This window comes from Salmo salar, chromosome ssa29 (genome assembly GCF_905237065.1).
Source record: "Salmo salar chromosome ssa29, Ssal_v3.1, whole genome shotgun sequence".
NCBI lineage: Eukaryota > Metazoa > Chordata > Actinopteri > Salmoniformes > Salmonidae > Salmo > Salmo salar.
This window is the reverse complement of record NC_059470.1, coordinates 14,787,997-14,809,966: the sequence shown is the minus strand read 5'-3', so window position 1 is coordinate 14,809,966 and position 21,970 is coordinate 14,787,997. Positions and strand designations below refer to the sequence as shown.

Below are 21,970 nucleotides of genomic sequence, written 5' to 3'. Positions count from 1 at the left end.
AGAAACAGTGTGCTCTGTCTCTGAAAATCTATAAATCTACATAAATAAATCTACATAACTGACAGACATTATCAGTCTATCTGTCTGTTCCCATTTTCTCTCTAAATCCCCTCCACATTTGGACATACCCAATGCTTTAATCTATTTGTATACCTGCATGATATATTACACTGTAGAGACTTTTCTTGAATGCAGTAGGCTGGAAGCTTGATTTTAGACATCCCACTACATCGTGCAACGAGCTGCAGCTTTTTATCAGGGTTGTTCCCCCTCATAAAGAACCAAAGTCTAGCCATAACCCCAATATGCCCCATATAGGTGGATCATCCAAAACTCATCATTTGTTGGACTTTCGGGAAACCATTTATAATCATGGGGTATCAAATGGTGAAAATGTTTCCCACACTCTCCGGTGTTTTTATATTTGTGTAGGAGATGAGATTTATACACTGTCATATTTCCCCCTCCTCACACTTATCACGCAATTGTGTCTGTGTCCCAGTCAGAGGATTCATATTAAGGGAATATCTCAATTGCATACTCCTCGCTTCATCTTTCCTCTCTACTTGTCTCCCTCTCAAAACCCACTGGATGAGAAAGCCAGAGGTCCCTCCCCTCTGACCTTCTCCTCCATTGGATTTTTGAGGAGGTGAGGAGAGAGGATGCAAGAAGTATGCAATTTAGATTCTTTCTGTTTTTAGCTGATAATGATTCCACTCTCCCACACCGGGACGGCGAGGTGACATCATGCTTAGCGACTTCTTTCAATGATTACAATCACTCTGTACAAACCCTTTGAGTAGGGACGGGCCGCTTTGAGGGGTTATGAGGAGATGGTGATAGCATCGGAGGAGAGCACTCCGTGTCCCAGTGTGATGGGTCGCTCTCAGGAATCAGATCCAATTCCAGGGCCAAAAAAAGAGATGGGGGAATCCTCCTCTCTCACGCCACGATGATGGGATCCAGCTTGCAGCTTCTTACGACTCCCTCCTTCCCTCGACACGGCGGCACTCAGCGCACATCTGCAGTCTGGAGGGGCCTCAGTGTTTACATATGGCCAACCATACAACGCCGACCACAGCACCAAACTCCCTAACCGCTGCCTTTGAACAGAGCAAGTTTATCTGATGAAAAGGCCCTGTGACCATTGTACAAGTGCATGCAAGATAAACTTGACACTTCATTCTCACACAAACATCCCAAAACAAGATAATGAGATCCATGGTAACCCTATAGTTTGTGTTATTCATTGATGATTGAAGACTGCATGGCACCATCTGTGCCGAAAGCTTTAATAAAAGCCAGTTGATAGGTACCACATTTGATGCCTTTCTCTCATGGCTGGAGCTTTGAACAATATCAAATGGACTGCACCATTTTCAAAGTGTAAATATGGTAATACAAAGTGTTCTACAACAACGAACATATGTTTCTTGACAATGAGATTATGGCGAAGAGAGGAAAAATGGCTAATGACTTGCGTGTGGGATATTTTTTATATTTCTCAGGCTGCAAAATGTCTCTGATGTGACATCTCTATGGTAGCGTGAACTATGCTTCTGATTGTTTTCTCTCTATTTCTCTCTCTCTTTCTCTCTCTCTCTCTCTCTCTCTCTCTCTCTCTCTCTCTCTCTCTCTCTCTCTCTCTCTCTCTCTCTTGCTCTCAGACTCAGACCGCAGCACACGGACATTGAGCACCCCCAGCCCTGGCCTCATCCTGCCCACAAAGTCCACTTCCCTCTCCTCCCCAGCCCTATCCATCAATGGCCATGAGTCCACCTCCCCCTCTGGCTCTGCAGAGACCGTCGCCATGGTGCACCCCCAGCCAGGCACCCAGACCCGCTCCCGCCAATCTAAAGGCCAACACTACGCCCCCATCGACCTCCTCCCTGATCATGCCCTCCTGCAGATCTTCTCTCACCTTCCCACCAATCAGCTGTGCTGCTGTGCACGGGTGTGCCGACACTGGTACAACCTGGCGTGGGACCCGCGCCTGTGGAGCACCGTGCGTCTGACAGGCGAGCTGCTCCATGCCGACCGTGCCCTGAGGGTGCTGACCCACCGGCTGTGTCAGGACACCCCCAACGTGTGTCTGACCCTGGAGACAGTAGTGGCCAGCGGCTGCCGGAGGCTCACTGACCGGGGGCTGCATGCAGTGGCTCAGTGTTGCCCGGAGCTGCGCCGCCTAGAGGTGACCGGCTGCTACAACATCTCCAACGAGGCCGTGTTCGAGGTGGTTTCCTGTTGCCCCAACCTGGAGCACCTCAACGTCTCAGGTAACCATGGGAGGTTGTGGACCAGTTCAGTTCAGAAGTGGTTGGAGACTCTGAATGAGTGAAGAATCAACTTTTATGCAAATGCTTCACACATATTCCTATTGTTTTTCACATCGTATATCAGAGGAATGCCCAGTTTCCTGCGGTTATTATACGGGTCGTTATTGATTTGCATTGGCATTTGTGTCCCTTGCCGTTGCAACCATAAAAACACTTTAACATGACAAATAGTTACACATCATACATGTTTTTGTTTAATTGAACTGTTTATGAATGATAAAACATAATGCAAGTCTTTTATACTGAAAAACTTTGTTTATGCATTGTTTAAAGTACTAAGGTTAAGCAAATTGCTCCACAATGTCACTTGGTGTTACTCAATTTAAATGAAGGGAAATAACATTGTGAGCAAAATTATTAACCATATCACTTTTGTAATTCATTTTCTTAGTTTTGAACACATGTGGCCTGCGTTTCAGAAAATCCTATTTTATCTAAAATGTCTCATTAGTGTTTCTTCTTTTGTCTTTATTTAACTAGGCAAGTCAGTTAAGAACAAATTCTTATTTACAGTGACAGCCTATCAGGGAATAGTGGGTTAACTGCCTTGTTCAGGGGTAGAACAACAGATTTTTACCTTGTCAGCTCGGGGATTCCTTGACAGCTCGGGGATTTGATCCAGCAACCTTTAGGTTATCTGCCCTAGGTTACCTAACCACTAGGCTACCTGCTGCCCCAAATGTACTACTCCTACTGGTGTCACAATGTTATCATAATGCAATTTAAAAAAATGTAAAGTCATTGTCGGCCCACAATGGAATTTTAGGAATGCCCATCCATAAAACAGGCTTTTTGCTTTATTAGTCCTGATTCCTGTGACTGTTCAATTTGGCTTATTAAGCTTTACATCAGGTACCAAACTTCATCAGGAGTCATCCTAAGCCTATTTGCAATGAGAATCCATGTGTTTACACAGCAGAAATGCAGAAGTATTTTGTTTTTCGCTATGACGCAGCTCGTCAAAAATGTACAAATACCACTGGTTATCATGACAATTTAGCCCACGGGGTGAAACTCCCGGGCAGCAGTTCTGAGTAGCTTAATTTTCCATTGCATATTGTCCATTTTACTTTGAACTGTCCTGTTTTAGGATATATTGTTTGTTAACATGTCATATTCAAATCAAAGCACATTTTTCATTTGATTGGGCACCAGGTTAAGCTGTTTTAGTGGTCACCAACCGGTCGATTGCGATCACACTGGGTAGGCAGTGTTCCCATTTTGAACCATTTAATTTGTCTGAAAATACAAACTCCACCTACTGGACGGACCAGGAGATCTGTGGCTAAATTGAATGTGCTTACTGCTCTGGCAATTCGAATAGCTCACATCACCGTGCCTAGAGCTTCCATGACCCCGGCCACAGCAAAGTTTGATACTAGCCTATATAAGATTTAATAACTTTTTAAACAATGACCAGAGAGAGACTGTCAAAGAATACAGTAAAGAGCTGCTGTATTGAGTGAGTTCATGCCAGCGCTGCAGCTGCAATGAATGACTAGCTATCGATAGTGTAGGCTATCGATAGCCCTGTGTTTTTATTATTATTAGCATTTCGTTGTCTCTATTTTAATATCGAGGAATATTTCACTGTCTCTGGTCATAGGAACAACATTAATTTTTGCACGAGGCTGATGCGGTGCAACCCAAGTTTTGCCATCAGGTGGAAGACGGTGTACCCTCTCTCTGGTCAGTCTTACCAAAGGAAAGGAAGGAGAGAGCAGAGACCATGAGAGGTTGGACCCTTTGCTGCTCTCTCCTTCCCTCCTCTGAGACTAATTCAGTGCATTCAAGACAACTGGGAACTCTGAAAAAAACTAGATCTGACACTGAAAAATATTGTTAACGGTCATCCAACTCAGAATTCCAAGTTGGAAACTCTGGCATCTTTCTACAGCTCTAACGTTTCGACCTGAAGATCACTGATGTCATGATTTGACCTCAGATTTTTTTTTCAGTTTCCAGTTGTCTTTAAAGCACCATGACCATCAGATGCAGGTAGCATTAGTCCAGTAAAACATTTTTTTATTTATTATTTCAATTAATGCTTAGCTGTGCCTCGCAAGTGCTACACCAACTGATCTATTTTGTTATCAAAGCTTGAGTTTGAAATATAATATGGTCTGAGAAGAACAATATTGGCAGGCCAGGCATATAGCAAATATGCTGTGATAATGTATTAGGCCTACTGCACAAACCTTATTCCTACATAACTGTTTTTATTAGGTTAATGTTGCGTTTTTTTAAGTCATGTTTTTTTTTGTATGGAGCGGTAGATCTCGGCTTGCTTTTTGACTGCGAAAGGGATCTTGTCTCAGAAAAGGTTGGTGACCACTTGGCTATTTGATCTGAGAAATGTGCATGATGTAAAAAGTGTCTGTCTCATGAGATTTTCATAAATGTAATTTCCAGACTGTAGGCTACAGAAAATGCCACATACTCTTTGTACCGTAGTTATACAAGCTTTATGTTAGACCTTTTTTTTTTTTTTTTTACAAAGTGGGCACTGCTTATCATGGGGCTGCATCAACGCTCACCTAAATAGCCCATACGCCACTGGGTGAGATAAATTATCACTGTTTTTTTAGCAGAATTGTGTGATGTATTATGTGTTGTTGGAGGTGCATCTTGGTCAGTTTAGCTCGGAAAATGCCTCCCTTGTCAATCTGCAGCCCTAGGCGGCTGCCTAATCTTGCCTAATGTGCGGGCCGGCCCTGCATCACACACATCTGTGAACTTTCCTTAAAGAGAAATTCATTTCAGTCCTGGTTTTCTCCCAAAGCTGGGAAAAACATTAAAGGAGCATGGAAGCTCTTCCAGCCATTGGGTCCCTAGTGGGAGAGGAAAGACCTACTAAGCTTTGAAAGCAGGACTCCTTTACCTAACAGTAGTAAGAGGGCTAGTCTGGTGTTTTCATTAAGGAAGTGGCACAAAAAAAAAACATTTACCTTGACTAGGCTTTGGTGACAAAGCAAAGTCAGTGCTATGAGGAAGTAAAGTCCTTTGTTGTGAAAATAGACTTGAATGGTCGTGGTTGTAGGAATAATGAAATGAAGATTCCCTGACGTGTTATTTGTATTCTGAATTTGGTCATGTCTTTCAAGAAGTATGGTTAGGCAATATAGCAGGTTCTACTTTGGCACCCTCAAGTGGTCTTTTCTCACATAGCTGCAACATTAGTACAAATTATAAGGAAATTGCGTATTAGTATACTAAGACAGAATGGTCAGACAACAAAATATGTAAATTGCTTGAAGTTATAGACCAAGACTAGTTATGATTACATGGCTTTTGTAGTCATTCATGAGGTAATCATTGCTGTCTATGTAATAAGCCATAACCCTTATTTTCCTCCAGGTTGTTCCAAGGTGACCTGCATCAGCCTCACCCAGGAGGCTTCAGTCCAGCTCTCTCCGCTGCATGGCCAGCAGATCTCCATCCACTACCTGGACATGTCTGACTGTTTTTCCCTGGAGGACCAGGGCCTCCGCACCATTGCCTCCCACTGCCCCCGCCTCACACACCTCTACCTGCGGCGCTGTACGCGTCTCACTGACGAAGCCCTGCGCCACCTGGCTCTGCACTGCCCCTCCGTCAGGGAGCTCAGCCTCAGCGACTGCCGCCTGGTGGGGGACTTCGGCCTGCGCGAGGTGGCCCGCCTGGAGGGCTGCCTGCGCTACCTGAGTGTGGCCCACTGCAGCCGCATCACAGACGTGGGGGTGCGCTACGTGGCTCGCTACTGCCCGCGGCTCCGCTACCTGAACGCGCGGGGCTGCGAGGGCCTCACGGACCACGGCCTGGGACACTTGGCCAGGAGCTGCCCCAAGCTCAAGTCCCTGGATGTAGGCAAGTGCCCGTTAGTGTCAGACAGCGGGTTGGAGCAGCTGGCACTGTATTGCCAGGGCCTGAGGAGGCTGAGCCTGAGGGCGTGCGAGAGCGTGACGGGTCGAGGTCTACGGGCCATAGCCGCAAACTGCTGCGACTTGCAGCTGCTCAACGTACAGGACTGCGAGGTGTCGTCGGAGGCACTGCGATTCGTTAGGCGCCACTGCAGACGCTGCGTCATAGAGCACACGAACCCCGGGTTCTTCTGAGAGAGGGATCACTGGATTCACCTTCTGACAAATGGATATGTTTAAATTCCTGCTCTGGGGTTGACCAAGAAGAGGGCTGAGTTGTCAGGACTAGTTGGAAATGGTGTGCAATATCCACGTGTATTTTTTTAAGGTTATTTGCATGGTTAATAATGCTGTTCTTTGCGTACACTCACATGGAATGTATTTAACATATTTATCTGTATTAAGATGAGGCAAATGTTTCAATGTATTAGACCTTGTTTGGTATTCCTCTCACATGTCACATTTCGGATGTAACGTTTGCTATGCAATAACATTGAGCACTGGGTACAGATTCATTTCGAATGCCTTCTCTTTACCGTTGTCTCTCTTTTGTGCTTCATTTCATCAACTTTAAGGAGACAGATATTCACCATTACATTGTACACATTCCTTTTTGCGCAGGAAGTTGTTCCACACCAAACCACTATGAATGTATCACTAGTCAGCTAACCCAATAACCAGCATATCTGGTGACTTCTTAACCCTGTGTTCAAATCCAATAGGAAGAAAGGTGTATCTTTGTCAGTCTTAAGTGCTTATAATGTTTCTTTTTTTGTATGTTGTGTGCATATGTACTTTATCAAATCTAACAGACAATCACTTCAATTGAGCTCAATGGTGTCATGCGTCTTGACTATTTTATCTTGCAAAGTACAGTGTATAGAATTAGTGTATAGACTCAATGTATAGACTCTGTGTATAGACTCAGTGTACAACTACGTTTTACTACCAAATAGAAAACAAAAGGATTGGTGTTCTTTTGACCAGGAACATGTTGCTGCTACAATTATTCTAATAAACAGCTTTGTAATAAACAACTCTTCAACCATCAGGACATATTTTTCACACAGAATGAAGTGAAAATAGCCACGAGACGTAAAGCTCATGTGGACATGAGTATGCATGAAGTTCATTTGTAGTAGCACTCGCAGTTTTGTGCCATTCAGGTGCTTGAAAAAGCATAGTATCTAATTAATACGGGTGCTACCATAAGTGGCTTGCTACCATATACGGCATCATACACTATATACGGTAACTTAACTGACAGAGGGAGCCGCAGAGAGAGTGCGAGAGATAATCCGTTGAGTTGTTAACCAAAGGTCATTGTTCTGTGTGTGTCTGCGCATGTGTGACACAGCACTTCACAACACGCTTCCTGTTTATTCATTCCATTGCTGTACCATGTTACCTCATATGGTAAGGACTGTGTGTCACCGCAACTTTGGCCACCATCCTCTAGGGTTGTGTTCCTGTTACAGTGAGGGAAAAAAGTGTTTGATCCCCTGCTGATTTTGTCTGTTTGCCCACTGACAAAGAGATGATCAGTCTATAATTTTAATGGTAGGTTTATTTACATTTACATTTACATTTAAGTCATTTAGCAGACGCTCTTATCCAGAGCGACTTACAAATTGGTGCATTCACCTTATGATATCCAGTGGAACAACCACTTTACAATAGTGCATCTAAATCTTTTAAGGGGGGGGTTAGAAGGATTACTTTATCCTATCCTAGGTATTCCTTAAAGAGGTGGGGTTTCAGGTGTCTCCGGAAGGTGGTGATTGACTCCGCTGTCCTGGCGTCGTGAGGGAGCTTGTTCCACCATTGGGGTGCCAGAGCAGCGAACAGTTTTGACTGAGGCTGAGCGGGAACTGTGCTTCCTCAGAGGTAGGGGGGGCCAGCAGGCCAGAGGTGGATGAACGCAGTGCCCTTGTTTGGGTGTAGGGCCTGATCAGAGCCTGAAGGTATGGAGGTGCCGTTCCCTTCACAGCTCCGTAGGCAATCACCATGGTCTTGTAGTGGATGCGAGCTTCAACTGGAAGCCAGTGGAGAGAGCGGAGGAGCGGGGTGACGTGAGAGAACTTGGGAAGGTTGAACACCAGACGGGCTGCGGCGTGCTGGATGAGTTGTAGGGGTTTAATGGCACAGGCAGGGAGCCCAGCCAACAGCGAGTTGCAGTAATCCAGACGGGAGATGACAAGTGCCTGGATTAGGACCTGCGCCGCTTCCTGTGTGAGGCAGGGTCGTACTCTGCGAATGTTGTAGAGCATGAACCTACAGGATCGGGTCACCGCCTTGATGTTAGTGGAGAACGACAGGGTGTTGTCCAGGATCACGCCAAGGTTCTTAGCACTCTGGGAGGAGGACACAAGGGAAGTTTTAATATTTTTAAATAATAATATTAATTATATTTGAAGAGTGAGAGACAGAATAACAACAAAAAAAATCCAGAAAAACTCATGTCAAAAATGTTATAAATTGATTTGCATTTTAATGAGGGAAATAAGTATTTGAACCCCTCTCAATCAGAAAGATTTCTGGCTCCCAAGTGTCTTTAATACAGGTAACGAGCTGAGATTAGGAGCACACTCTTAAAGGGAGTGCTCCTAATCTCAGCTTGTTACCTGTATAAAAGACACCTGTCCACAGAAGCAATCAATCAATCAGATTCCAAACTCTCCACCATGGCCAAGACCAAAGAGCTCTCCAAGGATGTCAGGGACAAGATTGTAGACCTACACAAGGCTGGAATGGGCTACAAGCCCATCGCCAAGCAGCTTGGTGAGAAGGTGACAACAGCTGGTGCGATTATTAGCAAATGGAAGAAACACAAAAGAACTGTCAATCTCCCTCGGCCTGGGGCCCCATGCAAGATCTCACCTCGTGGAGTTGCAATGATCATGAGAACGGCGAGGAATCAGCCCAGAACTACACGGGGGGATCTTGTCAATGATCTCAAGGCAGCTGGGACCATAGTCACCAAGAAAACAATTGGTAACACACTACGCCGTGAAGGACTGAAATCCTGCAGCTCCCGCAAGGTCCCCCTGCTCAAGAAAGCACATATACATGTGTAACAGTGTAGGTTCCGTCCCTCTCTTCGCCCCAACCTGGGCTCAAACCAGGGACCCTTGCACGCATCAACAACTGACACCCCACGAAGCATCGTTACCCATCGCGCCACAAAAGCCGCGGCCCTTGCAACGCAAGGGGCAACCCTACTTCAAGTCTCAGAGCGAGTGACGTCACCGATTGAAACGCTATTAGCGCGCACCACCGCTAACTAACTAGCCATTTCACATCGGTTACACTCACCCCCCCTTTGACCTCCTCCTTTTCCGCAGCAACCAACGATCCGGGTCACGGCACCAATGTAACAGTGTAGGTTCCGTCCCTCTCTTCGCCCCAACCTGGGCTCGGGGCTCGAACCAGGGACCCTTGCACGCATCAACAACTGACACCCCACGAAGCATCGTTACCCATCGCGCCACAAAAGCTGCGGCACTTGCAACGCAAGGGGCAACCCTACTTCAAGTCTCAGAGCGAGTGATGTCACCGATTGAAACGCTACTAGCGCGCACCACCGCTAACTAACTAGCCATTTCACATCGGTTACACATGCCCGTCTGAAGCTTGCCAATGAACATCTGAATAATTCAGAGGACAACTGGGTGAAAGTGTTGTGGTCAGATGAGACCAAAAAGGAGCTCTTTGGCATCAACTCAACCCGCTGTGTTTGGAGGAGGAGGAATGCTGCCTATGACCCCAAGAACACCATCCCCACCGTCAAACATGGAGGTGGAAACATTATGCTTTGGGGGTGTTTTTCTGCTAAGGGGACAGGACAACTTCACCGCATCAAAGGGACGATGGACGGGGCCATGTACCGTCAAATCTTGGGTGAGAACCTCCTTCCCTCAGCCAGGGCATTGAAAATGGGTCGGGATGGGTATTCCAGCATGACAATGACCCAAAACACACGGCCAAGGCAACAAAGGAGTTGCTCAAGAAGAAGCACATTAAGGTCCTGGAGTGGCCTAGCCAGTCTCCAGACCTTAATCCCATAGAAAATCTGTGGAGGGAGTTGCCAAACGTCAGCCTCGAAACCTTAATGACTTGGAGAAGATCTGCAAAGAAGAGTGGGACAAAATCCCTCCTGAGATGTGTGCAAACCTGGTGGCCAACTACAAGAAACGTCTGACCTCTGTGATTGCCAACAAGGGTTTTGCCACGAAGTCCTAAGTCATGTTTTGCAGAGGGGTCAAATACTTATTTCCCTCATTAAAATGCAAATCAATTTATAACATTTTTGACATGCGTTTTTCTGGATTTTTTTGTTGTTATTCTGTCTCTCACTGTTCAAATAAACCTACCATTAAAATTATAGACTGATCATTTCTTTGTAAGTGGGCAAACCTACAAAATCAGCAGGGGATCAAATACTTTTTTCCCTCACTGTATAACACACTGACAAAGAAGAGTAGAATAACATTTGAGTACCTGAGTGTTAAACAGTTGTTATTTTCACTGTCTTGTATTGTAGCTACATGTCTTCTTCTCTGTTCTTCTGTTATGTTTAAGTAGAAATTGAAATTTCAGCCACGGACTGACAACCAATGACAATTAACACTGATAGTCAATGGTTTGTGTGTATGTGAGTGTGTGCGTGTTTATGATTGATTTGAATGCCTATGTAATGTATGTGTTTTCATCAGTCTGAATTTCTCTTTCTCTCTGAAAGTAACAGCCATGATGAAACAGTTTCTGTTGAGTTCTTGCCTGGCCGTAGGCCTTTTCGGCACTTTGTTAGCTCAAACAGGTACATATTGCATTACAGATTTTGTCCTTATTTAACCTACAACCTGATCCTACTCCCCTCCTTTTTACCTATTGGTCAATATGACTTCAAGTCTTACTGACAGACACGTCTGTACTTCTAGAGGCTTCTAGCCCTTTGGTAACCCTAAAGAGTGGCAGTGTTCGTGGGCAGTACAGGACAGTGAAGGGCACAGAAAAGGTAGTGGAGGAGTACCTGGGGATTCCCTTTGCACACCCCCCTTGGGCTCGCTGAGTCTGACTGCCCCTTTGCCTGCTGAGCCCTGGGTGGGAGTGAGAGATGGCACCAAACTACCCCTTACTCAGGTTATGGTTTGGATCCATGGGGAGGCTTAGATGTGGGTGGAACCTTCCAATATGATGGATCGGCCCTGGCGGCCTATCAGAATGGGGTTGTGGTTGTCATTCAGTATCGCCTTAGCATCCTGGGTTTCTTAAGGTATGACCGTGACAACATTTCACCAGTGTTACTCTACATTTGTTCCAATTCGTATTCAGTGCCTTAAACTCTAACTGAACTATAGTATGTTTTACAATGGTGCCTTGAATGTTCATTTGATGTGCCAGGTGTGCCAAAACAATTGCAACCTTAGACATTACAACACCAGATGTATTTTTTATTTGCTTCAAGTACAGGAGACGAACATGCAGGTGGTAACTGGGGCTTCTTGGACCAGATTGCCAGCCTTCAGTGGGTTCGTGATAATATCAAGGATTTTGGGGGAGACCCAGACTCAGTCACCATCTTTGGACAATCTACCGGGGACATTAGTGCCTCCATGCTGGTAGGTATGAGAAAGACAATGTGACACAGCAGTGAGATGGTCAGGTACAGAAGAAGAGGTGTGGTTGAATTTATACCTCACTGTGTAAACCATCAAAACCAAAGAGAGTAGCACTGTTTGACCCAATGGCTCTGTCTATCGCCTGACAGGTGTTGTATCTGTTAGCTGAGGGCCTGTTTCCTAGAGCCATCCCTATGAGTGGAGTGGCACCACTGGAGGCCCATTACACCAACAACCCACTGGCCAACGCCAAGGTACTCATGAATACCTATGTCACACAGCATCCAGGTCCACACCCACCCTGCCCCCATTAATGCGGGTACAAAACAAACCATTGGTTACAATATGAATAACATGATGGCCCTGACTATGATCTAAAATAGTAACCAGTCTTCTCTGAGAGGGTTTATTCATGGCAGGTGAATTCCTCTCCTATTCCAGATGATAGCCACTCTGTCAGAGTGTGATGACAGCACTACTGAGAAGATTGTACAGTGCATCAGAGGGACATACTCACACCATCAAAAAGGTATACGGTCATTCAGTTCTGGTTGATGTGGCTTATGTTTGGCATGTTGGTCTATTATCATACGCACTGAAGCTAACAAAAATATCTGTATTTTAGGTTTAGGCATTCTTGAGCCCTGCCATTGATGGTGTGTTCCTGAAAGGGCCTCCTGAAGAGGTTTTGAAGAACAAGGAGTTCCTGAAGGTTCCTATGGTTGTAGGGGTGGTCAACCATGAATTTGGATGGATTATGGCTCAGGCAAGCTCATTGGCTATTATATCTTGTTATGAGATTTTCTTTAAGACAACGTTCTTGTGGTCATCAGATCAACTATTTACTGTACCTGTATCTCCAATATCTTCACCTCTGTTGCAGTCTAACTGTTTTTTCTGGTGCCATAGTTCTTTGAACCTCTGGGTTGGGTTGATGGCATGGAGAGGCAGTCTGTGGTATCCGTGATGGACATTTTCTTCCCAGCTTATGTAAGTTCTCCTTATTCATCCACTTATACACTTCTCTTGCTTAACCCTTTGAACTCACGAGAATTGGCCTACAGTGCATTTGGAAATTATATTATTATTGGGGAGTTTCTCCCATTCTTCACTCAAGCTCTGTCAGGTTGGATGGGGAGCATCGCTGTACAGCTATTTTCAGGTCTTTCCAGAGATGTTTGATCAGGTTTAAGTCCGGGCTCTGGCTGGGCTACTCAAGGACATTCATAGACTTGTCCTGTAGCCACTCCTGCGTTGTCTTGGCTGTGTGCTTAGGGTGGTTGTCCTGTTGGAAGGTGAACCTTCGCCCCCAGTCTGAGGTCCTGAGCGCTCTGGAGCAGGTTTTCATCAAGGATCTCTCTGTACTTTGTTCCGTTCATCTTTCCTTCAATCCTGACTAGTCTTCCAGTCCTTGCCGCTCAAAAAAATCCCCACAGCATGATGCTGCCACCACCATGCTTCACCGTAGGGATGGTGCCAGGTTTCCTCCAGATGTGACGCTTGGCATTCAGGCCAAAGAGTTCAATCTTGGTTTCATCAGACCAGAGAATCTTGTTTCTCATGGTCTGAGAGTCTTTAGGTGCCTTTTGGCAAACTCCTAGCGGGCTGTCATGTGCCTTTTACTGAGGAGTGGCTTCCGTCTGGCCTGATTGGGGGAGTGCTGCAGAGATGGTTGTCCTGGAAGTTTCTCCCATCTCCACAGAGGAACTCTGGAGCTCTAACAGAGTGACCATCAGGTTCTTGGTCACCTCCCTGACCAAGGCCATTCTCTCCCAATTGCTAAGTTTGGCCGGGCGTTCAGCACTAGGCAGAGTCTTGATGATTCCAAACCTCTTCCATTTAAGAATGATGGAGGCTACTGTGGTCTTGAGGACCTTCAATGCTGCAGAAATGTTTTCGTACCCTTCGCCAGATCTGTGCCTTGTGTGTAGATTGATGAGGAAAAACATTTAATTTAATCAATTTTAGACTAAGGCTGTAACATAACAAAATGTGGAAAAAGTCAAGGGATCTGAATACTTTCCGAATGCACTGTATATTGATAGGACTAAATTGAATGCATAGCATGGTAGCAAAGGGAATAGTTTGGAGTATTAGACAAAAGTTGAGGATACAACAGTTCACCTGGCACAAGACTGAATCCAAACATTACACTGTTAATTTTACATTTACTGTAATTTTCGCCGCATTTGTTGATAACGAAATCAGAAAATACTCTGATAAATTGTAACGGCTGTCTTCAGAAATGAACCAAGGCGCAGCAGGTATGTGAATACTCATATTTAATTACCCAAACAAAGGAGTAAAGCATCCACAGGAAACAATAAACACGACAGCAGCAACAGTTTGCAGGCTAATAAACGCAGTGCAAAACAACCACCCACAACCCCAAAGAAAAACACACACACCTATATAGGACTTCCAATCAAAGGCAACTCAACACACCTGCCTTCAATTGGAAGTCCCAATCAACAACACAAACATTTAACAAACACAAACCACCTGCCACATCCTGACCAAGACTAACACAATTACGCCCTCTGCTGGTCAGGACGTGACAGTACCCACCCCCCTCAAAAAAAGAAAACACAAGAAAATCCCCAATACCCCAACAAAACCAACAAACAATAACCCCTAAACAATAAGGGAGGGAAGGGAGGGTGGCTGCCGTCACCGACGGCTCTGTGCTACACCCTCCCTCCCCAACCCACCTATCCTGGAGGTGGCTCAGGTGCAGGACGTGGACCTCGCTCCACCTTCGGCGTCGCCCACTTTGGTGGCGCCGATAGCTGCGCCGGGCAGACGGGCCACTCGGGCTGACCCTGGCAGACGGACCACTCGGGCTGGGTCGGAAGGCATGCGGGCCACTCGGGCTGGGCCGGAGGGCAGGAGGGCCACTCGGGCTGGGCCGGAGGGCAGGAGGGCCACTCGGGCTGGGCCGGAGGGCAGGAGGGCCACTCGGGCTGGGCCGGAGGGCAGGAGGGCCACTCGGGCTGGGCCGGAGGGCAGTCTGGCCACTCGGGCTGGGCCGGAGGGCAGTCGGGCCACTCGGGCTGGGCCGGAGGGCAGTCGGGCCACTCTGGCAGCTCCGGGCAGTCGGGCCACTCTGGCAGCTCCGGGCAGTCGGGCCACTCTGGCAGCTCCGGGCAGTCGGGCCACTCTGGCAGCTCCGGGCAGTCGGGCCACTCTGGCAGCTCCGGGCAGTCTGGCAGAACCGGGCAGTCTGGCAGCACCGGGCAGTCTGGCAGCTCTGGCGACTTACGACTAGCGGGCAGCTCTGGCGACTTACGACTAGCGGGCAGCTCTGGCGACTTACGACTAGCGGGCAGCTCTGGCGACTTACGACTAGCGGGCAGCTCTGGCGACTTACGACTGGCGGGCAGCTCTGGCGACTTACGACTGGCGGGCAGCTCTGGTGACTGTTGACTGGCGGGCAGCTCTGGTGACTGTTGACTGGCGGGCAGCTCTGGTGACTGTTGACTGGCGGGCAGCTCTGGTGACTGTTGACTGGCGGGCAGCTCTGGTGACTGTTGACTGGCGGGCAGCTCTGGTGACTGTTGACTGGCGGGCAGCTCTGGTGACTGTTGACTGGCGGGCAGCTCTGGTGACTGTTGACTGGCGAGGCTGGGCTGACACACTAGACTCCTGATGCGTGGGGCTGGTATTGGATGTGCCAGCCTGGAGACACGCACCTCCATGCTAGTGCGTCTAGTGGGAAACACCGGACCGAAAGGGCGCACTGGCGGTCTTGAGTGCAGGGTTGGCATCACCCCTTCCGGCTCGATGCTCACCTTGCCCTGCCACCTGCGGGGTGCTGGTACTGGGCGAACTGGGCTGTGCGTCCGTATAGGCGAGATGGTGCGTACCTCAGCGTAACATGGCGCCCTCCACCTCATACGCACCTCTCTGTAGTCACGGGTAGCTGGCTTACGGCTCTTCTCTGGCCTGGCCAAGCTACCCGTGTGCCCCCCCCAATTTCTTTTTATTGGGGGTGCCTCTCGGGTTTCCTAGCCAACCGTGTTCCAGCATAACGTTCCCGTTGGTTCCTCTGTCCAGCTGCCTTCACTCTCCTGAGTGCCTCCACCTGTTCCCATGGGAGGCGATCCCTTCCGGCCAGGATCTCTTCCCAGGTGTAGGCTCCCTTACCGTCCAGGACGTCCTCCCATGTCCATTCCTCCCTTTTCTTCTCCTGTGGCTTCCTCCCCTTCTGCTGCTTGGTCCTGGTTTGGTGGGTGGTTCTGTAACGGCTGTCTTCAGAAATGAACCAAGGCGCAGCCGGTATGTGAATACTCATATTTAATTACCCAAACAAAGGAGTAAAGCATCCACAGGAAACAATAAACACGACAGCAGCAACAGTTTGCAGGCTAATAAACGCAGTGCAAAACAACCACCCACAACCCCAAAGAAAAACACACACACCTATATAGGACTTCCAATCAAAGGCAACTCGACACACCTGCCTTCAATTGGAAGTCCCAATCAACAACACAAACATTTAACAAACACAAACCACCTGCCACATCCTGACCAAGACTAACACAATTACGCCCTCTGCTGGTCAGGACGTGACATAAATTCAGTACCATGATAAGAATATTCCTGGAAAAGTGGGGTAGGTGCAATGTAAGACAAGGGTTTGAGTGAGAGGACTAACTGGTGTCTCCAAGTGGCCACACAAGTAATTTCAATGCACTTTTAGGACTCAAAGAAGGGTTTTCAACTATAAAGTGCTTTTTTGAGCTCTCCTAGCTGTGCAGTTGAGGAACTAGAGCAAGCACACTTGACGTTGTTTTGTTTGGAACACAACCCTGCAATCACACAATTGTTGTTGTTTCCGCAATCCAAAAACTGACCATTATAAATCACATCCTGGGTCAGGTGGGCATCATTTGAAAGCTTGTTCTATTGCCGACATGACTATCTAAGTTTTAAAATAAGATCTTATAGTGTTAGGCTTTCACAAGACAATGCAAAGAAATTTTGGTGCACATAGAAAGTGGTTCCGCGGCAAATTTTGTTACAATAGGCAAACGTCTCATTCTGTTCAGAACAACCCACGGTATGACTCCATGTCATCTTGTAACTGAACATCAAACAAGAGTGATCATAAACGTTGACACTGTATATGACATGGGTTTTATGATATGGAAATGAGAAGTGCACATTTAGACTCAAGTGGGGTTTGGTTTGCTTGTATGACATTAAAGCGGTATTTATTATAATCCTCAACGTCATCTTTCAAAATACATTGAGACAACGAAAAAGTTGCAAAAGTAACCCAATTAGAGGGAGGGACGAGGGCAACCTCTTGTTACATTGCTGTGAAGCGCAGAGCCTGAGCTCTGATGTCGTTTATAGCATGCTACTGTACAGCCACTGCGTTCCAATTTAGGTGCTTATCAGTGACCAAATCTGACATTTTCATCCCGTATACAGGTACAAGTGTAAAGGGATACACCAATATTTCATTCCACTGGTTGTTAGATTGCAATAGGTGGACAAAAAGTCAACATTTTATAGCAACAATCCTTCATTGCTACATACATTTTTGGAATTATAAATGAATGACATACTGTATACCCATTGATTCTTGAAGAATGTAGCTTATAAATTCCTATTGAGTTTAGTTGAACTGTTGTAACCCCATCAGAACCCAAAATATAAGCTTGTTTTACTACAATGTTTGTAAACAATGTAAATGTATAGCCTCAAAACATGGTTAAAACTATAATTTTTATATCATAGAGGGTCAGTCCTTGCATCCATATCTGTCTATGAATTTGAGAGTGGTTACCGATATCCAGGCCCATGCCTCAGCTTTTTACCAAAACAGAGGCAGTGTTACACTTTGTTATTATTTCAATTAAGGATTATAGAATTAAAGGATGCAATCTTAACAGTTTGAAATCATGACATCTGGTGGGAATGAGCTTATTGTAGAGGAATACCTCCAGCATGTGAAAAAACCCAGAGGACATACGGGATGCATTCAGTGCAGCCTCAGTCTCACCATGTAACTTACAACATCCCTGTGTCATCACTGTGTTAACTCTCCATCCAGAGATTATATACATAATGTGTGTCTCCTGATGGACCGATCAGTGAAGAGGAAACCCAATAGAAAGAAATCATCAACACTGCAGGTCCACTTTAGTATATTTTAGCTGTATTAGCTTTAACACGGTAAAATATAACCCCCCAATTCCATTTACAAAAGGTGTAGCATTGACAAAGTTTGATATGACTGACATATTTAATTCACACGATTATTTATGTCATTTAAATAGGCTGTCCATTTGTAGGGTAATACAAACCCTAGTTAACTTTTCAACCTCATATTCCTTATCTCCAGTACCATACCAGAGTCTACATATGTGAAAATGGCACATTACTATGACATTTAACATTTTTAAATTAAATTTTATTTAACTAGGCAGTACAGTTAAGAACAAATTCTTATTTTAAATGACGGTCTAGGAACAGTGGGTTATCTGCCTTGTTCAGGGGCAGAACGACAGATTTTTACCATGTCAGCTCGGGGATTCGATCTAGCACCCTTTCGGTTACTAGCCCAACGCTCTAACCACTAGGCTACCTAAGAAGAAAGGTCCTAAAAAATGCTTGTCTGTTACACCAGGGTAGGGTTAAAAGTTCACTGAAAGAAATAAATGTTCTTAAATGGTTCTTCCTCAGCTCTTAAGGTTCCTTGGAGAACTCTTCCCCAATAAAGAACATTTGGGTTAAGTATGGGATACTTGACATGGCCTCTACGGTTCTTCAGAATTCAAAAAGGTATTTAAGCCTGCAGATGTGACCCTTACATAGCACACAGAAAATTGACCAGTGTTAACTAGTGTTGATTTTTCAGTGTAACATTTCTAGTGTTGATTCAAGAGTTAAATTAACCCTGTAGTGTTAAATTAACATAAAAAAGAACCACAGTGTTAATAACCAGAGTTAAACCAAAATCACACCCATAATTATCATATTTCCCAGCATTCTCTATTGCAGGTAGATTTTTTGAATTTTCTTGTTTCAACATCTATGTTTTTTTTCATGTACATTGATCGATGAATTAATCTTTAGCTACTCAAAAATAAATAATACATTTTTTCCTAAACTATTCCAGTCTGTTACTTGGACTTGGTTGTTCCACTTTACAGTAGATGTAAAAGGTAATCTCATATCTTAGTATTTCCAAACCTGGCAGTCAATCTGAATGCAGGTTGAAGGTGAATGATAAAAAAAGGTTGGATATCCCCACTGGATTCCAATAGGAATTAAAAGTCACTTTGCATGCCAGCATAATGTCACTTGCAGGCCTAATGTGGCCTGTAAACTATGAGTTTCAGGCCACTGAATTAGGGTAAAACTAGGCTCTCAAAAGAAGGCACTATGAAATATGTATTGTCTTAAAGAATAAAAAATGTATTTAACATATTGACTTAGGACAGTGGTCACCAACCTTTTTCTTCAAGATCACTTTGAGTCAAAATGCAAGCTGAGATCTACCGCTTAGATTTTTTTTAACATGACTTAAAAAACATAAGCCTATGCAACATTAACCTATTAGAAACACTACTGGAGCAATGAGGTTTGTGCAATAGGCTAAAGGCCCAATACATTATCACTGCATATTGGCTTTGCTTGAAATTCCCTGCCAATTCATTGTTGTTCAAACCATTTTTTAAAATTATATTTCAACATTGTAGGTAGGATATATGATCACACCGGTAATAGATCAGTTGTAATTTTTTTAAGTTGTATTTTACCCCCCTTTTTCTCCCCAATTTCGTTATATCCAATTACGATCTTGTCTCATAGCTGCAACTCCCAAAAAGGCTCGGGAGAGGCGATGGTCGAGTCATGCATCCTCCAAAACATGACCCGCCAAACTGGGCTCCTTAACACCCTTTCCTCGACTGACACTGATCAAAAAGGGACACGTCTTCCAGCTGATGGCGAAACTCCAGTTGGACCGCATTATTTCAGCCTCATGCACAAATTCACGCTGTTACTCCTACGAACACAGAAAGTGAAATATTCCTCAATATTAAAAAAGACCCAAGCTGCTAATAATAACAACGCAAGCCTATCGATACACTTTCCTCCTCATTTATTACAGCTGCAGTGCTGGTTGTAGCGCGAGTTGAAGTAAGAAGAACGAGCATTTTATAGCTTAAATAGCCAAAGTGCTGAATAAAAAGTGTTGACAGTGAGGAGTAAGAACTTAAACATGAACTATAGGTGAAGTCAGAAGTTTACATACACCAAATACATTGAAACTCAGTTTTTCACAATTCCTGACATTTAATCCAGTAAACATTCCCTGACTTAGGTCAGTTAGGATCACCACTTTATTTTAAGAACGTGAAATGTCAAAATAAGATTAAAGAGAATGATTTATTTCAGCTTTCATTTCTTTCATTACATTCCCAGTGGGTCAGAAGTTTACATACACTCAATTAGTATTTGGTAGCATTGCCTTTAAATTGTTTAACTTGGGTCAAACGTTTCAGGTAGCCTTCCACAAGCTTCCCACAATAAGTTGGGTGAATTTTGGCCCATTCCTCCTGACAGAGCTGGTGTAACTGAGTCAGGTTTGTAGGCCTCCTTGCTTGCACATGCTTTTTCAGTTCTGCCCACAAATTTTCTATAGGATTGAGGTCAGGGCTTTGTGATGGCCACTCCAATACCTTGACTTTGTTGTCCTTAAGCCATTTGCCACAACTTTGAAAGTATGCTTGGGGTCATTATCCATTTGGAAGACCCATTTGCGACCAAGCATTAACTTCCTGACAGATGTCTTGAGATGTTGCTTCAATATATCCACATCATTTTCTTTCCTCATGATGCCATCAATTTTGTGAATTGCACCAGTCCCTCCTGCAGCAAAGCACCCCCACAACATGATGCTGCCATCCCTGTGCTACCCGGTTGGGATGGTGTTCTTCGGCTTGCAAGCCTCCTCCTTTTTCCTCCAAACATAATGATGGTCATTATGGCCAACATTTCCACTTTTGTTTCATCAGACCAGAGGACATTTCTCCAAAAAGTACAATCTTTGTCCCCATGTGCAGTTGTAAACCGTAGTCTGACTTTTTATTGCTGTTTTGGAGCAGTGGCTACTTCCTTGCTGAGTGGCTTTTCAGGTTATGTCGATATAGGACTTGTTTTACTGTGGATATAGATACTTTGTACCTGTTGGGTGAATCTTCACAAGGTCCTTTGCCGTTGTTCTGGGATTGATTTGCACTTTTCGCACCAAATTACGTTCATCTCTAGGAGACAGAACGCGTCTCCTTCCTGAGCGGTATGACGGCTGCATGGTTCCATGGTGTTTATACTTGCGTACTATTGTTTGTACAGATGAATGTGGTACCTTCAGGCATTTGGAAATTGCTTCCAAGGATGAACCAGACTTGTGGAGGTCTATAATTTGTTTTTCTGAGGTCTTGGCTGATTTCTTTTGATTTTCCCATGATGTCAAGCAAAGCAGCACTGAGTTTGAAGGTAGGCCTTGAAATACATCAATGATTGACATCAAATGATGTCAATTAGCCTATCAGAAGCTTCTAAAGCCATGACATAATTTTCTGGAATTTTCCAAGCTGTTTAAAGGCACAGTCAACTTAGTGTATGTAAACTTCTGACCCACTGGAATTGTTATACAGTGAATTATAAGTGAAATAATCTGTCTGTAAACAATTTTTGGAAAAATCACTTGTGTCATGCACAAAGTAGATGTCCTAACCGAAATTTGTGGAGTGGTTGAAAAACGAGTTTTAATGACTCCAACCTAAGTGGATGTAAACTTCCGACTTCAACTGTATTTGCTGTATTCGATGACAGTCTCTCTCTAGTCATGGTTTTAAAAGTTTTGAAATCTCACAGTGTCAACTTCGCTGTAGCATTTTCTTTTACATCTGCTATGTTACTGCAGACAAATCTGAGAAATCCGATTGGCCAGCGTTAGGCCTATAGTGCACTTAATTTGCTCTCTGGGCCTGCCGGTAAGGCGGATTTGTACCTTTGGACACATTAAATGGTGCTAAATTGGAACACTCCGCCTACCCGGCACACAGGGCAGCTGAATCGGATGCACCTACCA

General features: G+C 45.0%; 2 protein-coding genes and 1 long non-coding RNA gene across 3 annotated transcripts in view; 2 read left to right on the top strand and 1 right to left on the bottom strand.

Moving 5' to 3' along the window:
* The window catches only part of LOC106590201 (F-box/LRR-repeat protein 7), a 46,867-nt gene extending 39,584 nt beyond the window's left edge, over window positions 1-7,283 (top strand). The window contains exons 3-4 of the mRNA XM_014180957.2: window positions 1,668-2,276; window positions 5,694-7,283. Of these exons, the coding sequence (XP_014036432.1) occupies window positions 1,668-2,276; window positions 5,694-6,430 (1,346 nt within the window). The 3' untranslated portion in view covers window positions 6,431-7,283. The remainder of the gene's footprint in view (window positions 1-1,667; window positions 2,277-5,693) is intronic.
* A 3,380-nt stretch (window positions 7,284-10,663) lies between these two features.
* On the top strand, window positions 10,664-12,718 carry LOC123731544 (uncharacterized). Its single transcript, XR_006762710.1, has 3 exons — window positions 10,664-12,110; window positions 12,298-12,385; window positions 12,482-12,718. It is a non-coding gene; the product is annotated as an uncharacterized lncRNA (long non-coding RNA).
* Window positions 12,719-18,093: 5,375 nt separating this feature from the next.
* The window catches only part of LOC106590200 (ADP-ribosyl cyclase/cyclic ADP-ribose hydrolase 1), a 30,360-nt gene continuing 26,483 nt past the window's right edge, over window positions 18,094-21,970 (bottom strand). The window contains exon 9 of the mRNA XM_045710797.1: window positions 18,094-19,879. The gene's annotated coding sequence lies outside the window, so the exon portion shown is untranslated. The remainder of the gene's footprint in view (window positions 19,880-21,970) is intronic.